General features: G+C 36.7%; 1 protein-coding gene and 1 long non-coding RNA gene across 2 annotated transcripts; both read right to left on the reverse strand.

Annotated features, from left to right (window-relative positions):
• Nucleotides 1-8,586: 8,586 nt before the first annotated feature.
• On the reverse strand, nucleotides 8,587-14,931 carry LOC131872684 (uncharacterized). The gene is made up of 4 exons (XM_059216118.1): nucleotides 14,446-14,931; nucleotides 14,058-14,222; nucleotides 11,483-12,310; nucleotides 8,587-11,295 (listed from the first exon to the last, which is right to left on the reverse strand). Exons 1-4 carry the CDS (start codon nucleotides 14,929-14,931, stop codon nucleotides 8,587-8,589), a joined length of 4,188 nt encoding a protein of 1,395 aa, XP_059072101.1.
• Nucleotides 14,932-21,515: 6,584 nt separating this feature from the next.
• LOC131035621 (uncharacterized) lies at nucleotides 21,516-24,394 on the reverse strand. The gene is made up of 3 exons (XR_009370798.1): nucleotides 24,195-24,394; nucleotides 21,717-22,307; nucleotides 21,516-21,613 (listed from the first exon to the last, which is right to left on the reverse strand). It is a non-coding gene; the product is annotated as an uncharacterized LOC131035621 (long non-coding RNA).
• Nucleotides 24,395-24,535: the final 141 nt, after the last annotated feature.

Below are 24,535 nucleotides of genomic sequence, written 5' to 3' on the forward strand. Positions count from 1 at the left end.
TGATGGCTAGCTCCAACATACATCGCATACCTAATGAGTCGCTCACACATAAATCACATAAACATTAGTGATTTTCTCATATAGGCATTACAAATGACGATGACTATCTCATATATATATCAAAAGATATGACTAATTGGCTCATTTACAAGATTCACAGATAAGTGACTGGTTCATATTCATGCATCACAAGTTAGTAGTGATTGGCTCCTATACATGCAACAATAGATAATAGTGATTGATACAAGTACAAACACCACATATAATAGCAACTGGCTCCTATAGGCATCACAGAGACAACATGTCTGACTCATCCTCAATGGCTAACTATCTCTTGTCCATAGTTCATCCTAGATAGAGAAGGAATGTCAGTGCACTATGCACTACACTGTGGGTCCCATTCTTCTCCTTGGTCATTTGCACCAACGGATTTAGGTAGAGGATTTAGTGCATCCTATACTACACCGTGGGTACATCCTCAACCCAACAGGGTCAAGTATACCATCAAACAACCGGGAAGAGGATTCGGTGCATCCTATACTACACCATGGGTCCATCCTCAGTCCCAAGGATTTCCACAACCAGTGAACCAACCTAGCCCGTTGGATTTCGACTTAATCACCTATAGGCCACTGACGACAAGTCTGTCCAACCAAGAAGAAGTAGCTTGTGACATATACCTCGTAGTGACCTTAGGGATATTGCTAGCTATCTTCTTCACAATCTTGGGTATCAGTCGACATCGATCACCCCCATGCAAGGTGAGTGCTAGTGAACCCTCCCGATACAACGGTTAGCTCTAGTTACTGCTACTCGCATGGTAAGGCAACTACCCATGCACCCATTACCATATCAAATCCTGGATAGCCCTTAGCAATCCTTCACCTCCGTGAACCCAGTGAGTGCTGGATAATCCAACATTACAATAGTATCTCTAGCCTCCACCATTGGCACGGTCTAATGACTCGACCTGCTATATGTTGCCATATCACGTCCAGGGTAGTCTAGGAAACGTCACCTCTATGAACCAGGTGATTGCCGACTAATCCCTTGCAGTATCCTAGACATCGCTCATTGGCACGGTCCAACAACTACCGTCCTTTGCATAAATATCCCGTCAGTTCACTCTTATGGGGGTCATACACATCAAGATTCACAATACTAGACAAATAGATAAGAACAACACAATCAAGTAATTGAGGAACCTATAACTCTAGGGCTTAACTTCACCAACACATGATACAATTATAAAGAACCAACACAAGATGGCCTCATCTCGTCCTATACCCTTAAGCCATTACCGACTGTATGGTAGTCAACCCATGTTCACGTCCTTGAACTTGCTATTCGATGGTATATTACATAATATTATTCTTATTCGATTTTCTTAAATCTTTCATAATATTTTAATACCAAATCGGCCTCATCTGAAGCCTACTAGGGATGTAAGGTCAAAACATTAGGAACAACTCAGAACTTAGAGTCCCCCCCTTAGACCCCATCCCTATGGACTTGAAGTCACATGGGCATCCTCCACCAAAGGACCACCTACGTTCCCGCTTCCAAACGGGTCAAAGTTACACATAGTTCTCCTTTCAAGGTCTCTCAATGACCCCTACACATAGGTTCTTGTATCCCAAGGTTTGTTGAGGATCCCCTTCCATTAATAACACTACCCTTTAAGGATATAGAGGTCCCAATTACAATCCAACGATTAATATTCATGATTCAACATAAATATGTTGGAACCCTTTTTAGGTTCACCTTATTAACATAGAGACTAGGTTGGTCACCTATCTACCATAAATTCCCCTTGTTTACACGCATATTGCAACCATTATCATATATTACCCATAATGTACAAATTTCAATACCCAACATAGCGTGACTTGCAAGCAACCAAAGAAAATAACACTAATGTGAGGTCTTTAAACTCAGTGGATCAGTTCACTAGGTTGATGTAGCACCTTATTAAGAACCCATTTCCCACACTACCTTTACATACAATGGCGCAACCCAATATTCTCATGTTTAATAATTTCACAACAAGAAAAGTTCACCAATCACATATTTCACAATCAAAGGAGTACAACTCTATTTAGAGTTTCGTCATGAGGGGTTAAATGCTACCTTTATCAATGGCAACACAAACCTAGTAACTATTGTATCATCTTATGTTAAGGCCAATAAGGTAGAGTCTTACACATATATTAATACCACTTCGTTTCTAATCTTGCCAAATAAAAGTCAAGTGCCAATGCCAGTGTTACCCCATATGATTCCTAAAATTATGATTATCAACCATTAATAGTGCTCAACTATATGCAAGGAAAGTCAATCCCCATTCCCGAGTTAAGATAATTTATATAGATATTAGTCAACCATTTTGTCTCATACATGAGTGAGATATATAGTTAACCTTGAGAAATAAAAGGTGGTCACAAATAAGAAACATATTATAATACAAAGTATTTGGTTATCACACAAGAATAAACAACACCTCTTTGGAATGATATTATATTATTGAGGTCCATTACTACTCTAATTAAGCATATCGCTACTACATTGGAAGGTATCATTTATAACATGGCCTCCTTCCATCACAACCCTTTCCCAAGGATGTATGATGAAGGCAAGGTCATCAAGTTATATCAATGTTATGATCATGATTTGGTATACAGTTTATAATTTCTACTTGATAGTTTATAAACATTCACAAGTTCAAAATCCAAACTTGATTCAAAGTTCTACAATGATGCATAATCTCTTTATCACTCTTATATTTATACATTAGGAATTGGAAATAGAAAATAAATAGGAACGATAACCTTGAATACCTTGGTGTGTTACATGACTAATATTATAATCATCTCTCTAAAAGATCTTTAACTCAACATTGACATATTAATGTATAACTATTTATAATGATTATGATCTTTCTTAAGAACCATCCTAACTAATCTCTACTCTTCTTCCAGAGTGCAGGATACTTTGCTCCAAATGAGAGGACCAACTCTTCTTCCATTCTTTCTGCCTCCTCTGTTGATTGCAGTTTGAATGTTTTTGCCTTGGAATCGTGTTTATCATTGCAAAAGTCGACCTCAACGAGCCACAACTCCCTCTATTCCTTATTCTTGATAGATGTCCCTACTGAGTTTGCAGGCTCCCTTCGGATCTCCCTTTCTCCTTCATTCATGGAGGACAATCGATCTCTTGTGAGAAAGCTTTCCTTGTCACCAAGGCTGGAAGAATGTTGGAAACGATTGTGCAAGTTTACTCTTCCTCTCACCTCTATTTGGGGATAGCCGCGGTTTATATATCAAGAATTTCACCAAAAATGAACATGAATTTCCTTCCGACCTCCTCTCTACGCACTCTCATGCCCTCCACTGGTCTTTCTCCACATTCCGCTTTACATCGAAGAAATCGACCCCCAAAAGGCAACAATCTTCCACCTTGCATGTTCCTTCCATCGCTCTCCTCTGGGTACTCCCGAGTGTGATGAGATTTCCTCCTTGAACGGATGGATGTATGTGCCCTCTTTATGAGCTTTTACCTTCCCTCTCAACGATGGGTCACTTCAAATTTTTTTTACGCTTCTGCAGTGATTGCAGGATACACATAATGGATTTGTTGAAGTGGCTTCGAAACTTTCTAGCCAATGCAATTCGTGGAAGCAGTGCCCCATTCACATAGAGCTAATGTGGATTGATGAAAAATCTTTAGCAGGCCTAGGCCCTACAACGAAATTATTTTTTCCTCCATCCTCCTTTCCTTTCTACACTTGACGTATGCCTCTTTAATGAGGTCAAGAGTGAAATATCCAAACCCACGTGCTACCACTTCCCACAATCTGAAAAAATTTCCCCTTAAGACAGGGTCGCCATGCCCACTTTATGGCATGAACGTCCCCTTTCCCATCTACTCACTGTACTGGTCATTGAATGCGCTAATGGATGGCCATACTTTTCATCTCTCGCACACCTTATCTTGGTCTACTTGTTCACGCCAAAGATCACGGAAATGACAGCGGCATCATTCCTCATTAATACAATGCAGTCTCCCCTTAGCATTTATTTTTAAGCCGATAGGCTTTCCGTGGGGGCATGCCCGGAAAATTGTCAGTATCTCGGAATTTTTTTAAGATGGGAACGGCAAAATGTGTTAATGGTGAGATGCGAGTTGTGAAATGCGAGTTGTGAGGTATTAAATGTTAATTTACATCAATCAAATGGTGAGATGCGAATTGTGAAATGCGAGTTACAAGGTATAACATCTTATTTTACATCAATCAAACGAGTTATGAGGTATTAATTACGGGGAAAGCAGTTGATGCACGGATAAATGTGCTCCCCAAAAATTTGTCGGATAGGCGAGCTCCCGCTAGATTTGGCTATGCTTTGAAATACTTGCAAATTGCAATTTGCATAATGCGATACATGTAGTGCGTTTTGTGTCGAGTTGTAAGCTGTACGTTTTATGTGAATTTGTCAGGGAAATTAATTTGTCATTGTGGCGAGTTTGCTTCAACATTGATACGCTTTGTTGTAGTGTTGGGTTTCTTCATCTAACTAGCTCGATCCAGAGAAGGTTTTCTGGCAAGAGAATTATATTGCTGCGTTTGGTGCAGCGTGGTTGCTTTCTTGGCACAACAAATCTGATTGTCCTCACTCCTTTAAGAACCGCAATTACAAAAAAGATGCCTGTGTATTGTGTGCTCCTGTTCATTCTTCAGTCCAGACAATAGAAACGGGTCCTAATTGGGTATTTTCCCTTCATTTTGTATGCTTTGTGGTTTCTTTCACAGCGTTTTTTGGATGCTTAGGTTGATGGCAGCTACGAAAAATAGGAAACATATATCGTAACAAAGGGGTTTGCAGTTTAAAAGGTCTTTATTTGCTTATTATGGGCTTTTCCTTTAAAGTCCAGTTTCTTTGAGTTGGGTGTGCAACAGGTTTAATATTTGCTTGCCTACATTTTGGTAGTTGTAGATTATATTGTGATTGCCATCTCTGTGTTTAAGAAATTATAGAATTGTGCATAAGGGTGAAGAATGGTATTGCTACATTTTTAACTTCCTTCGTTGATAAATCTGCAAGAGTTGTGGCCTGCAAATGTCGGGTTTGTTTCTTTATGATAGATTCCATCGATAGCTCTTCCCAATCTGGGTAAGGGTAGTAAGGTAATGGACACCACCAAATAGCTTTCAACCCTACGAACTGACTCTTCTATTGGCCCACATCATCACCTTCAATTTATCGGGGCCACCCACCTCTTCGAATGAATCGATGAGGAGAGGGACAACTTGTGAAGTAGAGGATAGCTTCCTCGCTTCTGCCTGCCTTGCCAAATATGAACTGCCTCTCCCTCTGTTCAATAATGCCGATAGGGGCCCTTTCTTATCATTGTTTCTTCTAATCATATTGAAACGCCTCTCCAGAAATTTGAACCAACATTAAAAAAACCTTTGACAGTTAAACCCCATTTCCGTGCAGTATTAGAATACATTGATGAAACATTTCACTATGAGAAAGTATTTATTTTTCAAACTTCAACCAAAGTAAACAATTCCCTTGATGCATTTCCTCAAAGCATAATCGCATAGATTCTTGTGCAGTAAGATGCATAGCGTTTAAAGTGTGGAGAGGAATTTTTGAAGTTTAAAATATGAGGATTGCCTCAAACCAAATGCTATAAGAACATTATTATTATTATTATTCTTATAAGGAAATGAACCCAAAATATAATAACTAGGCACCTTGCAACCGTTACCTCGAATAAGGAAAATTAAATGGAAATTAAACCTTTCCAATATGAGCAATATTGAATTTATGGTATTGACTGGTTTTCTCCCACCAATTGCTACCAGAAAAAAGAGCCGAATGATAATTGAAAAAATATGCATTTTTATCAAGTCATTTCTTAGCCAAACACGCGATTATCAGCAAGCCTGCATCTTTAGTTTTCATTTTATATTCTATAATGTTTATAAGACTATGGCAGAATATCCATCTAGATATAGATACATTTTCGTGGCCTCTCCTAACATTATCCTCCTTGTCCAAAAATAGCATAATACGCCTCCAGACAGCCATATATATATATATATATATATATATGTGCATGTATTTATGTATATGTGTATACAAATATATCTACTTATGTTTATATATACTTATGCATATATCCGTATATACATACGTGCTTGTACATCTATATATCCATGTCCATACATACATATCCATGTATATGTGCATGTACATATTTATGTTTCTACATGCACATGCATATGGATCTCTATGTCTGTGCATGCAAATATATAGCTTTGTATATATATATATATGTTTGTTAATTAAAATGGATTATATATTTAAAGTTGGAGACAAGCTTAGCTGCTTCTTACAATTTGATTGATAAACTTAAAGTTGTTGAAATTCTTTGCTATAGTTGGATAGCTGGAATATTCCAAAGCATAGAGATGCTATTACAAGTTCTGTCACAAATCTATTATTTAATGATAGCCATTTTTCCTTGGAGTAACTGCTTGATTGGTTGAATCTTGATAAATATTCGTTCGATAATGGTATGGCACTTGCAAACTAAAGTAATAGTAAATTAGAATAGATGATGATTTATATTCAGATTTTGTTAGTTCACTTGACACAAAACTTGAGCCTCTCCTAACATTATCCTCCTTGTCTGAAAATAACAAAAAAGGTCTGCAGACAGTCATATATATGTATGTATATATAAATATATTTGTGTGCATGTATTTATGTATGCGTATATATAAATATATCTTCTTATGTTTATATATACTTATGCATATATCCGTATACATATTGATGCTCTGCAAAAAGGATTAGAAAATCTGTTTGATGGCAACACACACAAGAGCACAAGAAACAAACGTTAGTGTTAGCAACAAAAGATTATCCTAAATAGGCATATCAAGAGAGATATTAAGCATGAATTAGAAAGCATATAAACATAAAATAAAATAGCTAATCAAGATGCTCATAGTTGCTCCTCCCTTGTTCCTCTCCTCTCCAAGTCCCAAATGAGTGTAGCTCTCAGCTTTTAGCACTAGCCATGGATGCCATATGGAGATTCAAGATGGTTGAATATGATAAGCAAATCCTATGCAAGTGTAGATAGTGATGCTGAGAAAGCTCTATGCTAATGCCAGTATAACAACAATACTCTAATGCTTCTCTCTTTTGCTTGAGGAGAAGGGTTCTATTTATAGAAGAAATGGGGAAATGAAGGGTTAAGATTGAATGGTTTAATCAAGGGCCAAGTTTGAAAGTTGGGGATCCATGTGCACAATTGGCACCAATAAAATGGTGACAAGTGTCAACATAGGATTGGGTTGAGAGAAGAGGTTGGAGGCATTAAAGGCCTGAGAAGACCTCATGGTTATCTAGAGGCTAAGGGTCAAGTCCAAATAAAGATTACCCACTAGATTAAGAGTTAATCCAAGGATAAGCCTTTGTGCAAATGTTTAAGAGATAATCATGGTCAAAGCATTAATGGCCTGATGAGACCTTTGGGTTGGGTAGAGGTTGAGTCAAAACAAATGTTTTAACCATGTGGGAGGGTTTGAGGTAACCATTAATGGTTATTGGAGACTTTGGGGATTAAGTGGTTGAAGGTTGAAAGCCTTCAATGGTTATCAAAGACTTTGAGCCATTTAGTGGTTGGAGGTTGAAAGCCTTTAATGGTTATCAAAGACTTTGAGGGTTTGAGAAGTGACTTCCCTTTTGCTTAGGAATGTGACAAAGTTTAGAGAAGGGGTTAGGTTATTTAAAAGTGATTAGAAAATTCTAGAAGGGGTTTAGGCATGCAAGTGGATTTTGTAGGAAAATGCAAGTGGGAGAAATTTTGGTATTTTCAATTAAAATAAAATCATTTATTTCAATTAAATGGTGTAATTTGCATTTGGATAAATATTCAAATAAATATTAATTTATTTAAATGAGAAAAATGAAGATAAAGCATTAAAATACTTGAAGACTTTGAGGGAAACCATTAAAGGCTTGAAGACTTTAAGGAAAACCATTAAAGTCTTAAGAAGACTATAGAAGGAAGCCATCAAGTTTGAAGACTTTAAAGTCATCAAGTTTGAATACTTTAAGGGAAACCATTAAAGGTTTCAAGTGGGTGAGGATAAATAGGATTTTAAATAAATAATTTATTTAAAATAGTTGTGCAACTTGCTTTTGTAGGAAAATACAAGTGGGTGGAGGATAAAGGTGATTTAAATAAATTATTTATTTAAAATAATTGTGCAACTTGCTTTTATAGGAAAATACAAGTGGGTAGAGGATAAAGGTGATTTAAATAAATGTTAATTTATTTAAATGTGAGAGGTGGGATTTTGGGGGATTTTTTTTTTTGTATTGATTATAAAGTGATCAAAAAAAGATTACAATGAAGAAATCCAAAGTATCAAAAAGGGGACAAGACCCCAACGGAAATACAGCTCATAAGAGCAAAACGAAAGGAGTATCTAGAGTTAATAACAGTAAGCAAAAAAAGGTGCCCAATAAACCACTAATGGAGGTGTCCATCAGTGATATCGACCTAGGTGGTCCAACCCTGTTCTCCTTCCATCCATGCAACTTTTTTCTTATTTGGAATTTCTGGAAGCATGGCTAAGATGTCTTTCTTGGAGTTTCTATTTCTCTTGATTTCTTTGCTCACTTTATCCAAAGTCTTCTCAAACACTTGAAGGTTATCCAGGTTTCTCCTCCATTCATGTCCATTCTTGAGTTCGAAAGCAAAAAAGGTGGCATGTCCGTCCTGAAGAAATCTACGAAGTTTCTTATGATCCATCATCATAGTGGTGTGCACCTGCAAGGAAATTTTTAAAGATGTGAGTTTAAGAAAAAACTCAGTAAGAACCCGGGGAGTGTCCTGGAATTTCTCTTCATTTCTGCATTTCCAGATCTGCCATAATATGTTAGAAGATAAAATATTCCAAAAAATATTAGAATCAGCTTTGAGACCTTTAATATAACCAGTAACAATTTCAATAATGGAAACATGAGTAGGGTAGTATATGCCAAAAAGATTCCAAATATTTCTAGCAAAAGAACAATCAAAGAAGATATGTCTGCTGGTTTCCGGAAGATTACAAATTTTGCAAAGATTATTATCATGGTTATTTCTCTGAATAGGAAGTCTGTCAAGAATAAAGAGCCATTTAAAGCATTTAATTTTGGGTTCCACCCAACCTTTCCAAAGAATAACGAAAAACTTCTTCCAAGAAGAAACATCCAGCGAGGAGTACCAGATTTTGTTAATATGGCCACGGATGGAATCATCATATGCAAGAATTTTGTAAATGTTATTAGCTTTAATATTGGATAGGATGGTCCCATCCGGCCATTTGCATTGTAAGTACCTTTGAGAATCAACATGGCAGGCAGGAGGGAGATTTTGTGTTGCTTTAAGAATCATGTTATAAGTTTTTTTCTGAGAGTTTGGGAGACTAAAAGTATTTTTCAGTTCCTCCCAGCTAATTAAATTATCATGTTCAAAAATGTCAATAAAGCTAATGATACCTTTGCTGGCCCAATGTTTGGCAGAACAGCCCTGTAGAAGAGCAAGGGGTTTCCCTGAAAGTTTAAGATTCCACCAGATGGACCTTTCACCATAAATTTGAGTATCATCATGAAAGCCCTTGTTAACAATAAATGGTCTAACAATATTCCAGGCTTTCCAGATAGATTTAAAAACTTCCGACCCTTGAACTGAAATGGGGAAGTTACCAATGACTAAATCATTAAAGGGCATGTTATTCCAGAATTTAGCCTTAGTAGGAAAGCCTCTCTCAATATTATTCCTAACAAGAATCTTCCATGGGGCATCTCCATTCATGGAGTGAAAGATCCATTTGGCGGCCAGGGATATACCCTGGATCCTAAGGTCTTTCAGTCCCAGCCCTCCAGTAAGTTTATCAATACAACACCATTTCCACTGGACAGAGTGCATTTTTTTTTTTCCTTGACCATCAGACCATAAAAAATCTCTAACAGCCTTCTGAATCTCAAAAATTTGGTAATTACTAAACATCCACGCAGAGGAGTAATAAATGTTGTAAGAGGATAAGATTTTTTGGCAGACCTGAAGTCTACCAACAAAGGAAATAGCACGGTTATGCCACATATTCAATTTTTTAGTGATTTTACCTTTGACCCAAAGCCACATGTCTTTCAGTGAGGGATTTATGGCAAAGGGGATGCCAAGATATTTCACAATCTTTTGGGGACCTCCCCATTGGAATTCATAATTTTTAAACCATTCAGGGGGGTGTTCATTCCATCCCAGATAGATGGACTTAGAATGCAAAATCTTAGCTCCAAAAATTTTACAGAATATCTTTAACTTGGATTGCAGATTTTCAAAGTTATCAGCAGTATTTTTAAAGAAAATAGCCGTGTCATCAGCAAATTGGCTATTGATGAGCTCCTCATTGTTGGGGAGAGATATGCCTTGGACAGTAGGGGAAAGTGTATTATCTCTAAGAAGATAAAATAGAGCATCAGAAGCAATGGCGAAGAGAGCAGGGGCCAAAGGGCAGCCTTGCCGTATGGACCTTCCCAAGGGAAAGGTATCAGACAGGGAGCCATTAATGTCAATTTGGGTGCAAGCATCCTGGAGAAGCATATTGACAGCCTTGCAGAAGAAGGGAGGAAAACCAAAAGCTTCAAGCATCATGTGAATGAAGCTCCATTCAATCCTGTCGTATGCTTTTTCGAAGTCAAGGAGTAACATGCCCGAGTTCTGACTGGACTGAGAAGCCCAGTTCATGGCTTCCCAGCTAGTAAGGACATTTTCTAAGATATACCTACCTTTAATAAAACCAGTTTGGGTAGAGCATATGAATTTAGGTAGAATTCCAGCAAGTCTAGTGGCTAGAATCTTGGCAAAGATCTTATAGGAAACATTAAGGAGTGTAATCGGTCTCCAATTTTTGATGAGAGCTTTATCTCCATCCTTGGGGATAAGCTTAATAATGCCTTTGTTGATAGATGGACCAAGAGATCCCTGGGCCAAAGCTTCATTGTAGATTTCGAGGAGGTCTTTGGCAATCCAGTGTTGATTAGCTTTGTAGAATTCAATGGGGAGGCCATCAGGGCCAGGAGTTTTATCATTTTTGAGGGAATTAATGGCATTGTTGATATCCCCTAAAGTGATATCCTCTGCAAGACAGTGCATCTTCAGAGGAGACCACCTTAGGGATAAGAATTCTGCATTGATCTCTGAGGTAGGCGGCTTCCCTCGTATCTTCAGAAGAGAAGAGCTTATGGTAGAATTGAGCAAAAGTGTACTTGATCATACCAATGTCCGAAATTTCATGGTTCTCATGGATGATCTTTTCAATAGTTTCATTATAATGTTTGTATTTGATAAGGTTGAAAAAGAACTTGGAACCACGGTCACCATATTGGAGCCAGTGTGTCCGAGATCTAACCTTAGCACCTCTGGTTTTAGTCACAAGGTGTCTTCTGAGGGTGTCTTTAGCTTTGATAACCTGAGAAGTACAGTTAAGGTCAGTGATATTAGTTTGGTTATTCACTTCTGCCTTAGTTAGTTCAGCCGAGAGAGCTTTCTCAGTGAATCGGAAGTCCTTTGCTTTCTTTTGACCAATGGTCTTGAGCAGATTTTGCCAGGCAGGGATGTTCCTATTCCAAATGTCCCTCTTTAAATCCTTCGGAAAATTGGTCTTATTAATGATGTTAATAATGTGGATGGCAGCAAGAAGATTAGTATCTTTAAGAAGGCTAACATTAAGGAGAAATTTGGAATTAGTAGTGTTGGGTCTAATCGGGGCCCTGTTGAAGGTAAAAGATGCAGTGATGGGGTGATGATCCGACAGAGTGGAGGGAGTAACAAGAACGGAGTTACCAAGATCATTAGGGAGGAAGGAGAAAAGATTTCTGTTGGCATAAAAGCGGTCGAGACGGGAGTAAATTCTATCATTCCCCTGTTGATGATTGCACCAAGTATACCAAGGCCCGGGATTATTGTTTTTATTGCCAGCAAGAGGGTCATAAAGTTGTAGAGAGTTTTTCATCTTAAACCAATGTGATTTTTTCATATCTTTCCAAGCAAAAGGGAGGCCCCCACCTTTGTTGTCCTGGTGTTCAACCATGTTGAAATCTCCAGCAATGACCCAAGGAATGCAGGGGAGGGAAGTCATCCATTCCCAAAGGGAACTTCTTTCTTTAGGATCAGTTCTTTCTGTAGAACCCTTAATAGAACGTGAGAGTGGAACTGCATGGATTTTTCCATCAAAATACTGCTACATAAAGCTAATAGACACCTGGCAATAAAAAGGGTGTACAAAATGATTCAAAACAGAAGAAGTACATCAAAAGAAGGCAAAGAGCCCAACAAAGAAAAGATTACAAAGACTTATCCTGATCAACAAGATGATCCAACTGATGAGACAATTCCAAAGAAAGTTGTCCCCTATCCTTAATAGATCACCCCTCCATAAAGATAGAAGCCCACTTAGCAAGACAATTGACAACTCCATTCCAATATCCCAAGGAGTCATTCCCCTAGCAAGGTCACATTTTGCCAAGACAGTCTCCCGAACAAGATGCAGGATTTTCAACCACACATGTGTTGAGAAACAAGTTTGACATCTTGGAAAATCTACTGATTCCTCTCCTACCAGATGTGCCAAATAATAAAAGTTGGACCCAAAGACGAGGCAACTTGAAGAAAAGGAGTACCAACAGGTGTCTAGCCCAAGCGGTCCCAAAACTCAACCAAAGAAGCAACATGCCAATAGGTACGGTTCCAAGTTTCCCCACCAATAGTGTCAAATCCTCCTAGAGAATGAGCACTGAAAGAAAAGGTGGGTGACAATCTCCTCACTATTACAACAAAGAACACACATAGAGGGCCCACAAAAACCTCGCTTACATAAGTTATCCCAAGTAAGACATCGATTTTAAACCACTAGCCACAAGAAAAATTATATTTAGGCCAAGAAAACAATTCCAAACATATTTCCACCAAGGCACCTCTTCACCACCATAAATTTCATGAACCGACTTCTTATAGCCATAAGCAATTGAATATTTCCCAGATGACTCACTACCCCATGCTAATATATCTGGTCCCTCCAAGGAATTATAGTTCCAAGAAGAAAGAATATGGGCCAACTCTTGTCAAGACTCCTTAGAACCCCTCGGCGGCCACTCACTAGGACCCCTCCATCTATAGCCAAAAGCAGACCCAAAGTTCTAAATTGTCTTAAAATATCCTACTGAAGTCCACCCAACAACTACAAAACTATCATAAAGAGGCTATAAATGAGAATACATATAAATAATGGGAGGATTACCATCCCAAGAATCCAACCAAAAAAGAGCCTCAGAGCCCTTGTGACAAATCCAAAAAACACCCTCTTTTATGAAGTGTGCCCCAATTTTCAAAGTATGCCAAATCATAGAGCCCCTACCTGCCAGCTGGTATCGAGGAACATTTCAATCATGAATGGTACCCAAATACTTATAAGTAAGGATACGAGCCCACAATTGATGTCGGTTGGTACACCACCTCGAGTAAAATTTTTCCGCCAAAGCCTGATTGTTCAAAACCGTTGAGAGAAGACCAAGGCCACCCTTAGTTTTAGGTTGGCAAACTAGCTCCCACTTAACCAAACTCCATTTAGAAGAGCGCAAGTTACCACTCCAAAGGAATTGACGAGACAAAGCATCGAATTCCTTAAGGAAATACCTTGGAGCAACCTAAACAAAACCCCTGTAAATAGAAAGAGCCTAAATCATAGATTGAAGAAGAGTAACACAAGCAAAAGTAGAAAGCCACCTATGATTCTGATGGTTAACCTTTCATCACAGCTTATCCAACAACCCTTGCCAAAAGGGTCTAGGTTGTCGAACAAAAACAATAGGAATACTCAGATAGATGAAAGGAAGAGAACCAATTTGGAACCTTAGAGTATTAGCAATTCTCCTTTGGATAGCATCGGGGGTATTGAAGAAATAGATTGAATACTTAAGCTCATTCACCTGCTTCCCTGAAGTAGCTAAATAGACATCAAACAACTTCCTAATTGACTCAACCTCCTGAAGAGGAGAAACCCCAATAAGAGTTGTATCATCCACAAACTGGAGATGTGAAAGCTTAGGAAATCCAATACCCCAAGTCCACCCCCTGATCACCCCTTGAGCAACCTGAGACTTGATGAAAAGTCCCAAGCCTTCAACCATGATGATAAACAAATAAGGAGAGAGGATCACCTTGCCTCAAACCCCTTGAAGAACCAAATAATTGTGATGGCTCACCATTGATAAAAACATAGAAGGAAGAAGAGGTCACACAACTCATAATCCAACTAACCCACTGCAAATTGAAGTCAAAGGCCAAGAGAATTTGACACAAAAAGCTCCATCTAACCCTATCATAAGCTTTAGCCATGTTCAATTTGATAAACATAGACCTTTCCCTAGATGTTGCCACAGAATGAATGGCTTTAGAAGAAATAACAACCCCATTGAAAATTTGTCTGCCAACCACAAAACCCCCTTGCTCATAAGAGATTAATGAAGGAAGCCAAATTTTTAGTCTTTCAGCAATCAATTTAGTGATAATTTTATACACAACATTGCAGACAGCAATGTGTCTAAAGAACTCAAGTTGATTGGCACCCTCCTTTTTAGGAATAAGAACCAGGATGTTAGAATTCAAGTTCCAAAGCATTTGCTTGCTACTATGAGATTCTTGGATAGCTGCTAACAAATCCAAATTGATGATGTCCCAAAAATCTTGAAAAAAATCAATAGGAAAACCATCTAGGCCCGGAGCTTTGCCTTTAGCCATACCAAAAACAACCTCTTCAAGTTCTGACAAAGTCACTCGATGCATGAGAGACTCATTCATCATATTAGTGACCAAAGAGGGGATACAAGCCAAGATTTGGTTCTCCTCCATAGAAGCAGGGGACACATCATCTAAGAAAAGGGCTGAATAAAATTGATATGCCTCACATGATATAGCCGGAAGGGAGGTCAACTGAATGCCAACCGAATTGATTAGGGAGGATATCACGCTCCTCTACCGACAAGCCTGGACAAATTAATGGAAAAAAGTATTATTATGGTCACATGCTTGAAGCCAATGATTTCGATCTTTTGGCTTCCAAAAGATCTCCTCTTGAAGCTCCCACTCTTCCAAATCCTTCAAGGCCCGAGACTCAGCAGATCCCAAAACTTCAGTGAAACCAAATTCACGAATATGCCGAGTAATAGCACCAACGCACTTCTGAGAACCTCTTTTCCTTCAAGATAGAACACACCCTGCTCCATTTCTTTAGTTGATATCTCACAAATTGCAACTCCTTAACAAAAGTATACATAGATGTACCATAGGCAGGTACCCCATCATGCCACCAACGAGCCATGAGATCATGGAGAGAAGCCTCTCGGAGCCACATTAGTTGGAACTTGAATGGAGTATTTCGATGACCACAAAAAAACCCAATAGAAAACTTAATTGGCCAATGATCAGAACCCTGCCAGCCTAGGATCTTTGAGCTAGACAACACCCTATCCCCTACCCAAAAGAAAGAGACCCAAAATATGTATAGTCTCTCAGAAATAGTATCTGCTCCACACCGCTGATGGGTCCAAGTAAAGATGCCATTAAAGGGCTTGACATCAACTAGTCCCAGAAAATCTACATTATCCTGAAAGAGAATGGAGGAAGGATCCAATCTGGCCTATCCGCCCCTCTTCTCAGCTAAGCTCAGGATAGAGTTAAATTCACCAGCAAGAACCCAAGGTAGGAAATGAGTACCAGACCGAATATGCCTAAGATGAGACCACAACTAGGATTTTCCTCGAATATCAATGGGAGCATAGACATTAGTAACCAGAAAAATGTCATTGGACTCCAAACTAGAGGCAACCAAGGAAAGAGAAAATTGACTAGAGAGCCACCAAAGAGGAGTAACCTTACGCGAATCCCAAAAGAGAGCTAATCTGCCTGAACAACTTGAAGAATCAATACACTGACACTGGCCATAACTGGCCGTAACACCACATTGTTGAAGCTTACTGAAACATAAGATCAACATAAAGCTTAGTCTTTTGAATACAAAATATATCTGGAGAATGAACACCCACCAAATCACGAATAGCTTTTTGATGGGAGGAGCTATTCAATCCCCACACATTCCGAGAAAGAATAATCATTTAAGAGAATGTGGAAAGTGGGAGTCAGTAGTCTTCACCAACCCAGACTCCACTAACAAATCCCCAACTGAATGAAACTTCTCCTGATCTGTTTTACGACCTCCTTTAGGGGTTTCCAATGCACTCCTCTTATGAGGCTGCTGAAGCAAACCCAAAGCTTGAGAAGAACCTTTGCTCTTGCTAGATTTCGAAACCTTTTTGGCCAAGTCTGCCAAAACCACATCATCCTGCAAGATACTAGAATCATCAGATTTGTGTGTCTACTGACCAAGAGAAATTTCTAGAGGTAACTGGGGTGCCTGAGAAGTCGGGACATAACCATCCACCCCCTCAGTCCTTCCCAAGCCCACTGCTCTAGAAGATACTTCCATTGGAATCCCTTCCTCCAATGCCAAAACCTCAAAATGATTAAAATCCTGCTCATTCTGCCTATGCTTGAGAGACTGCTTTTGCCTCCTGCCTTTAGAACGAGGTTTAACTGGCACAAATCCATCCCCTACAGAAACTCCACAACACAGAAGAAACCCACGCCAAATCACAGCACCCAAACACTCTCCGAGCACACCACACTGGCAGAAAACGAACATGCAGGCTGGGGTAAAACCCTAGCCCGCAAAGACGACCTTCGCACTCTCCATTCGCGTTTTTTAATGAATCAAAGCTGATAGACACTTAAACCATTGACTGAACTAACATTCTTGCGGAAAATTAAATATCTATAAAGCTATTCTCAAACTTTACCATGCAGTTCCAGTCTAACCATTTGAAACATCCCCGATTCAAAAATATAGAAAAAAGCCATCCCTTTTTTTTCCCTGCCATAACCATGTTCTCAAAATTTCAACTTTACAATTAATTGAAGTACGTTGTGTTCTCAAATTTCAGTTATTAGTTAAATATGATGTCAAAAGATCGGATCAATCTTTGTTCAAGGAAAACCCAATTTAAAGCTCTAACTATCTCTTCGAGAGGAATTAGAAGAACATTTTACTATCTCCATTGAAAATCCAAAACTTGTAGAGCGACATTACCTGTTACTTATTTAATGAGATCATAGTAAAATAAATCATGGATCACCAAATATGACAAAAGCTACTTTTGCAAATAAAAATAATATAATATTATTCTCTATTATTAAAAATCAGAAACCTAATAAAGTTTCTTGATCTTTTAAAAAAAGTTGATAAAATTTCTTATCCACTTCTTTTCTCTACTAATTCATTAGTAGAGATCCATGGTATTATTTCAGCCATCATTGTAAAATAAGACAATGATCACTACTACACAGTAGCAGCTGTTAATGCATTTAGAAAGGCTAATCTTTCAATTACAAATATTATTATTGTCATCCTCTCTTTAAAAACCTGATATAAAGAATGACGTCGTTTCTTGTTATATAAGATGAAATAACTCCAAGGTTCTCCCCACTTATTTCTGCACATGAATAGACAAAGCTATATAAGTTAGTATAAATAGGTTTTATAATGCAGTGATTTTCAAATCTACTAAGAAAATGATTTAAAAATTGTTAAAACGAATTAGAAGATTGACCTTTACAGAAATCATATGATCGTGATCCAATGGAAAATCCCATCCTCTTCAACGACGTTCAGGAAACACACATTCTCTAAATGCTTTCATCTACCTAGAAAACTAACTGGGTGATGCATCTGATGAAGATGAAAAGGAAGGATAAAAGATATTTTATTAACAACAAACATCCCTCCCCTTTCAACCAGATGGTACCGATGCATCATCCAATCGATTTTCTGGGCTTTTGAGCTCTTTGCAATAGTATACAGAACCACAATCTTCTTGCATCCTTTTTGTTTCCTATTTTCCATTAAGGATATGGGATTCAATAAGAATTCATGCATGGGAAAATTAAAAGTAGAGTATAAGAATTATAATAATTCTAGGATAAAAAAATATAAATGGATGGACTGGATTCAATACAATATAAATCAGATAAAATAATCAAGAGTTAATATGAATAGGATAAAAAAATAAAAATGGATGGACTTTTTGAATTTTATTGTATATATTTTTCATTCAATATTTCAGATGTTTCTTAGCTATCCTTTATCAAATAATCAAGAGTTAAAACCTAATTTATCTATGTAATATTAGATTTTTTGTTTGCATACAAAACAACAAAAACAAAACCTAATGCCACATAGTAAGCCAAAAAGGGGAAAATGAAAGACTATCATTGTAAAGCCAAAAAGAAGGAAATAAAATATAATGATTGTAAAACGTAAAACGGAGGAAATTAACTTAGAATTCAAAGAATTCAAAGAACTATTTACTGACTTGCAAATTTATGAATCGATAAACCTCTTCTATATAAATGCAGAGGAAATAATTTCCATTCTCAACTTCAAAATATCTATGGAAGAATTCTTAGAAAACCCATCTTTCTCTTCTTCTCCTCTTCTCCTTCCGTGTTGGGAAAATTACAGCAAATTAAAGTGTAGAAGGTCATTTCGAAGAATGAAAGATTGTAGGCCATATAGAAACTAAAAATAATATGCCCATATCAATAAGATGATATAGAAAAGAAAAGGAGACAAATGACACATTAGAGAAATTGGATGTATGGAGCAAAATAAATAGGTGAATGGTTAAATGGAAATCACCCAAAGTGGATAGTGGGTAGGTAGAGGTAATTAATGAATAAATAGTTTAATAATCTTGGTACAATTTTTTTTCCAAAAAGTCATCCAATGGTTAAGAAAGGTAGGTAAGTGAAAAATTATTTTATTTTCAAAACCAATAAATAGTTTCAATTTTCAAATTTAAGTTGTTTCTATAATTTTCCACTAAACTTATGCGAGGTGGCAAATTAGTGATCCTATGGTTATCTTGCATAATTAATGTTAATTTTGGCATATTTTTTTGCAAAAAGTCATCAAATGGTTAGGAAGGGTGAGTAAAAGAATTTTTTTTTTAAATTTTAAAAGTGAATGAATAGTTTCAATTTTCAAAAAGTCATTTCTATAATTTTCCACTAAACTTATGCCTTTGTGGCAAATCAATTATCTGATGGTTATCTTGGATAGGTAAGGATAATTTTAATATTGTTTTTCCCAAAAATCCATCTAATGGTTAAGAAGGGTAGGTAAGAGAAATACTATTTTATTTTAAAAGTGAATTAATAGTTTCAATTTTCCAAAAATTGTTACTATAATTTTCCACTAAACTTATGCCCTGTGGCAATTAGTGATAAGATGTTATCTTGGGTAGGTAAGGTTAATTTTAGTATGGTTTTTTCTTATTATGTCGTCTAATGGTGAGGAAGAGTAGGTAAGAGAAATATTATTTTAATTTTAAAGTCAATCAATAGTTTCCATTTTCAAAATGTTGTTTCTATAATTTTCCACTAAACTTATGCCCCATGGAAAATTAGTGATCTCATGGTTATCTTGGGGGAAATTGCTATCTAGCCCTTAGCCCTTAAGATGCACCAATGTTAAAGGTTATGGATAAATTATAGTGTTTGAAGGTAACTTATTCATATCTTGGGTGGGTAAGGGTAATTTTCGTATAACTTATTCATATCTTCAATGTTAAAGTTATGCATAAATTATATTGTATGAAGCTAACTTATTATATTTCCGTTAGACTAGCACTATTGCAATCAGTTTTTCTTAACCAATAAGAATTGTGATTTTTAAGTTTCTAAATTGTAGAATTTTTTTCCTTAAATTTAATTGGCTCAAAAATTTGACAGCTTTTTTTGTTTTTGATGAATAGGTATCTCTAATAAAATTATTTAATAGTACACTATCCGCAAAAAAAAAAAAGGAGATGTGAGATCACCCCTTAGGAGTCATATGGGTAGCACCCAGACATACCACTAAAACATAAAAAAAACACAGGCAACCCCTGAAATTAGAAACAAATAAATAAAAACTGATAAGCCACTAAAATTAGAAACAAATAAATAAAAACTGATAAGCCACTAAAGAAATAAGAATAGAAAATGGAAGTGGATCACGATCATCCTTAGGATCCCATACATTGAAGCAGGGTCAGGGTTGTTGTCCGAGAAGAACCACCCTTCTTCAGTTGTCCTCTCTTCATTCTCCTTCTCCTTCCTGGCCAGAGAAATGGCCAAAGCAAGCCAGGAGAACCCTTTGGAAGAGCCAAGCCAGGTAAAATCTCTGCTGGTATTCGACCAACTAGAACCACCAGCAGCAAGAAAATCAACACCCCTTGTACCCCACCCGGAAGCAGATCCACGACATGGCGTAGAGGCTGAGCAACACTGATTGAAGTCACTACCACTACAGGACTAGTGGTGAGAAAACTGTGCCCATGGGAGTTGTGAGCGAGGAGCAGAGGAGTTGCAACCGCACCATCGGCCCCGAGGTAGAGAGTGGTCACGAGACAGAGAGCGGTCATGGGAGGTAGAATAATCTAACAACACTCATGCCATGCCACCATACAAGGGGCATTTCCCAAATGGTCCAAGAGCATTTTCAAGTGGGCAACCTTTTTGGCAGCATCACATTATTACAATACATGCTTTAGTAAAAAGAGAGACATGAATATCAATAGAGCTGTGAGAAAATGAATTGATAGCTAAAGAGTGAATGTTGTTGAGACTATGTATTAAAATCATGAATACAGTGGGTAAACATACATACAAATCGGGTATATAGCCCCTCCTCAGTCATTTCTAGACATACCACAAAATTTTCAATCATCTGATATACATCTTTATTGTGTCTATTACCTAATACATATCAAATATGCATGCAGGGATATGACCAACACTAACAGGCCTCAGTATCTTCAAATCACATTACTTCCATCTAAGAATTGTACTCACATTACTTCCATCTAAGAACTGTACTGGCATTACTCCATGAGTTCTTGAAGAAATATTCAGAAAGTGCAAGTTGATTGCATTCGAGACGTCATTCCTTACTTGTAACTGAATATTGATGTTTCAACTTACAAATGCACTTACATAATCAATTTATGATGGTAATAGATTTATTTTTAGAAGGGGAATTCCTCAGGTTCCATTATATTGTTTTCAAAAAGGTTTCAATTTAACGTGGGCACTCTCATCAATATACAACAACATAAATTCTTAGGAAGACTTTTCACAAACTAAAAGTAGTAGTGTCTTGCAATGGAGCATCTGTAGAACCCTTAATACAACATTAGAGTTGTTATGCATTTAGAAAGGCTAATGACATTTTACCTACACATATTATTATTGTTGTTCTCTCTTAAAAACCTAATATAAAAAATGACGGTTGTTTCTTGTTCTATATATAATTAACCTCCTTTATCAAGATGTAGATGAAATAACTCCAAGGTTCTCTCCACTTCTTCTTTCTGTCCACTTCTTCTTTCTGCACACGAATAGACAAATCTATATTATTATAAATAGATTTTATAATGCAATGATTTTATAATCCAGTGAAAAAAATTGTTAATAGGAATTTGATGATTTACCTTTGCAGAAATCTTGTCATCCAACTTATTTGATCTTGATCCAATGGAAACACCCATCCTCTTCAACGATGGTCAGGAAGCACACATGCTCTCAATGCTTTTATATACAGAGAAAACTAACTGGGTGATGCATGAGTATCATCTTGGTACAGATGAAGACGAGAAGGAAGTGGGGTTATACTTTTGACACAACGAACGTGCCTTCCTTTTCAGCCTTCTCAGTATCAATATGGTACTGATGCATCATCCAATTAGTTTTCCCAGCTTTTGAGTCTTTTACAGTATACAGAATCACGATCTTCTTGCATCCTTTTCTTTTTCCAATTAGTTTTCCCAGCTTTTAAGTCTTTTGCAGTATACAGAATCACGATCTTCTTGCATCCTTTTTCTTTGCTGGATGAGATTCAATATGAATCAATGCATTACAAGATTAAAAAAAATACAAATAGATGAACGGGATTCAATATAATATGAATCTAATAAAATTCATAAAAACATATAAATTTATAGATCTATTATGGATACTTGGTCCTTCTTTGTTCTCCATTTATTTTCTGCTGCTAAACCTTGTCAAACGATTGCATGAAGGATCTGGAAGCACGATGAGTAGAAACAAGGATGAGCTGGAGAATACAATGGTTGAAATGTACATAAAGATAGATTATTGGTGAGATCTAGTATAAAATTAAATTTAGATTTAAAATTTGTTATCATTTCTTATGATTACATGATTCTTTAATGGTGAAAAAATTTAGTATATTTATGAATTGATAAAATATTTTTTGAGTGCTATTGTATATACTGTTCATTCAATATTTCAGATCTCTCTCAACAATCTCTCAAACAGTGAAAATCTCAAATTATCTATGTATTAGATTATTTGTTTAGAATTTTTTGTTTGCATATAAAACAAACAAAACCTAATTTCACATAATAAGCCAAAAAAAGGGGGAAAATAAAAGACTATCATTGTAAAGCCAAAAATAAGGAAATGAAAGATTATGATTATAAAGTCTAAAAAGAAGGAAAAGAACTCATTTTGAAGAGTTATTTACTGACCTGCAAATTTATGAGATAATAAACCTCTTTTATCAAAATGTAGAAGAGATCAACTTAAAAACATCTATCGAAAAATCCTTTCAAAACCCATCTTTCTCTTATGCTCCTTTTTGTTGGAAGTGGAGACACTCTGAGAGGGGGGGGGGTGAATCAGAGTGTCACAATTTTGACTCAATTTTTCTTTTTTGAAAAGGGCTATCTTGATTAGCAACAGGTGGATGGCATTAAACACATGAGTTGTAAGTTTACCCAAATATGACAAAACATTGTAAAAACAACACTGTTAACAAAGTATGTAAAATGACCATTCAAATGATAGACAGATAATCTTTGATTTAAGATTTCTGAAAACAAGATGATTTTGCCACTTTTCACAAAACACGCAACATCTAAAAATGATTTGTACACAGTAGAGAGAGAAAGAAAAAATAATAAAAGATCTAAAGTATCAGAGCATGTGAAACAAAATGAGACAAGATTGGACACATAACACCATAATTTTCATGGGTGGAAAACCCTCTTGGGGTAGAAAAACCACTCGATAAAAGATTCCTTGTATTATTTCACACCAACTCAGTACACAAAATTTAGAAGCCACAAGGCCTCAAGGAGCACCAACCCCTCTTCCTTATACAACATCAAAAATTGCCAACTCAAGCTACAATCACTGGTACCTTTATGACTGCACTATGTCCTGCAGTCACAAAACTATCAATGGTTGGAGCGAGTATAATAATATCTCAATCTGATTCCCACTAAAAAAATTGCAACAATGTCCTTCATATCTCTGTATAGCAGACAGAGAATGATATTTTTAAATTTTAAACACAATCAGAGAGATATTTAAATTTTAAACACAATCAGAGAGAGTACACTCAATCTCTGGATAATAATAATAACTCCAACCTCAGTGGCATCAAGTACTATGCAAAACAGAGTAATAGTCCAGAACACTATGAAAAACAAAATGTCTGTCAATCTTCTTTTTACTAATTTTCTTATTCAAGTCTCTCTATCTCTCTCTCTCTCTGTTTTTTTCATAAAAGTCCTGTTTCCAAAAACTTATATAATTTCAATGTGCTCTTCAGAACATGATCAAAGAGTGTCTTCAAGAGTAACCCTCGTATATGGTTACCCACACTGGGTTAGGGTTTAATCAATCGACTAACCTGTTCTTTGTAAAGAAAAGAAATTATCCTCTTTGTAACGAAATCAACAAAAACGATTTCATTAAAAAACATAAAACCTTGCAGCTATAAAATCTTTTTTTTTTTTAATTGAAATTTTCAGAAATAACAGAACGTTGAAAAGTTTCAAAGCAACCAACTAATCTTTGAATTATTTATCATTTATAATTCAAATAATCTCAGATATCTCCCTGAAAACTGCAAGAACGAGAGTATTTCGAAACAATATTACCTGTTCTTTTGAAGAGATGTACCGGAGAATGAAATCCTAAATATCTGCACAAAATCCCATTGAAATCAGCAACTAAGACCACCATTCGACTCGTTTAACCTTGCGGATTGTCATACCAAAAACCCATAACCAAAATCTGACAATATTTTGCCCTGTAACTGCTAGAGTGAAACTCATAGCGGTGGATGTATTAGGGTTTGATAAACTCAGCCAGAGAAAAACTTTTGAAAGAGTTTTAATTTACTTCCAACAAAATACTTTTGTTTTATTTTAACGCTCAAAACATTTTACAAATATATTACAAGTTGCTGATAACAAAATGGCACCCTTTTTGTCACCAA

This window comes from Cryptomeria japonica, unplaced genomic scaffold, assembly GCF_030272615.1.
Source record: "Cryptomeria japonica unplaced genomic scaffold, Sugi_1.0 HiC_scaffold_724, whole genome shotgun sequence".
NCBI lineage: Eukaryota > Viridiplantae > Streptophyta > Pinopsida > Cupressales > Cupressaceae > Cryptomeria > Cryptomeria japonica.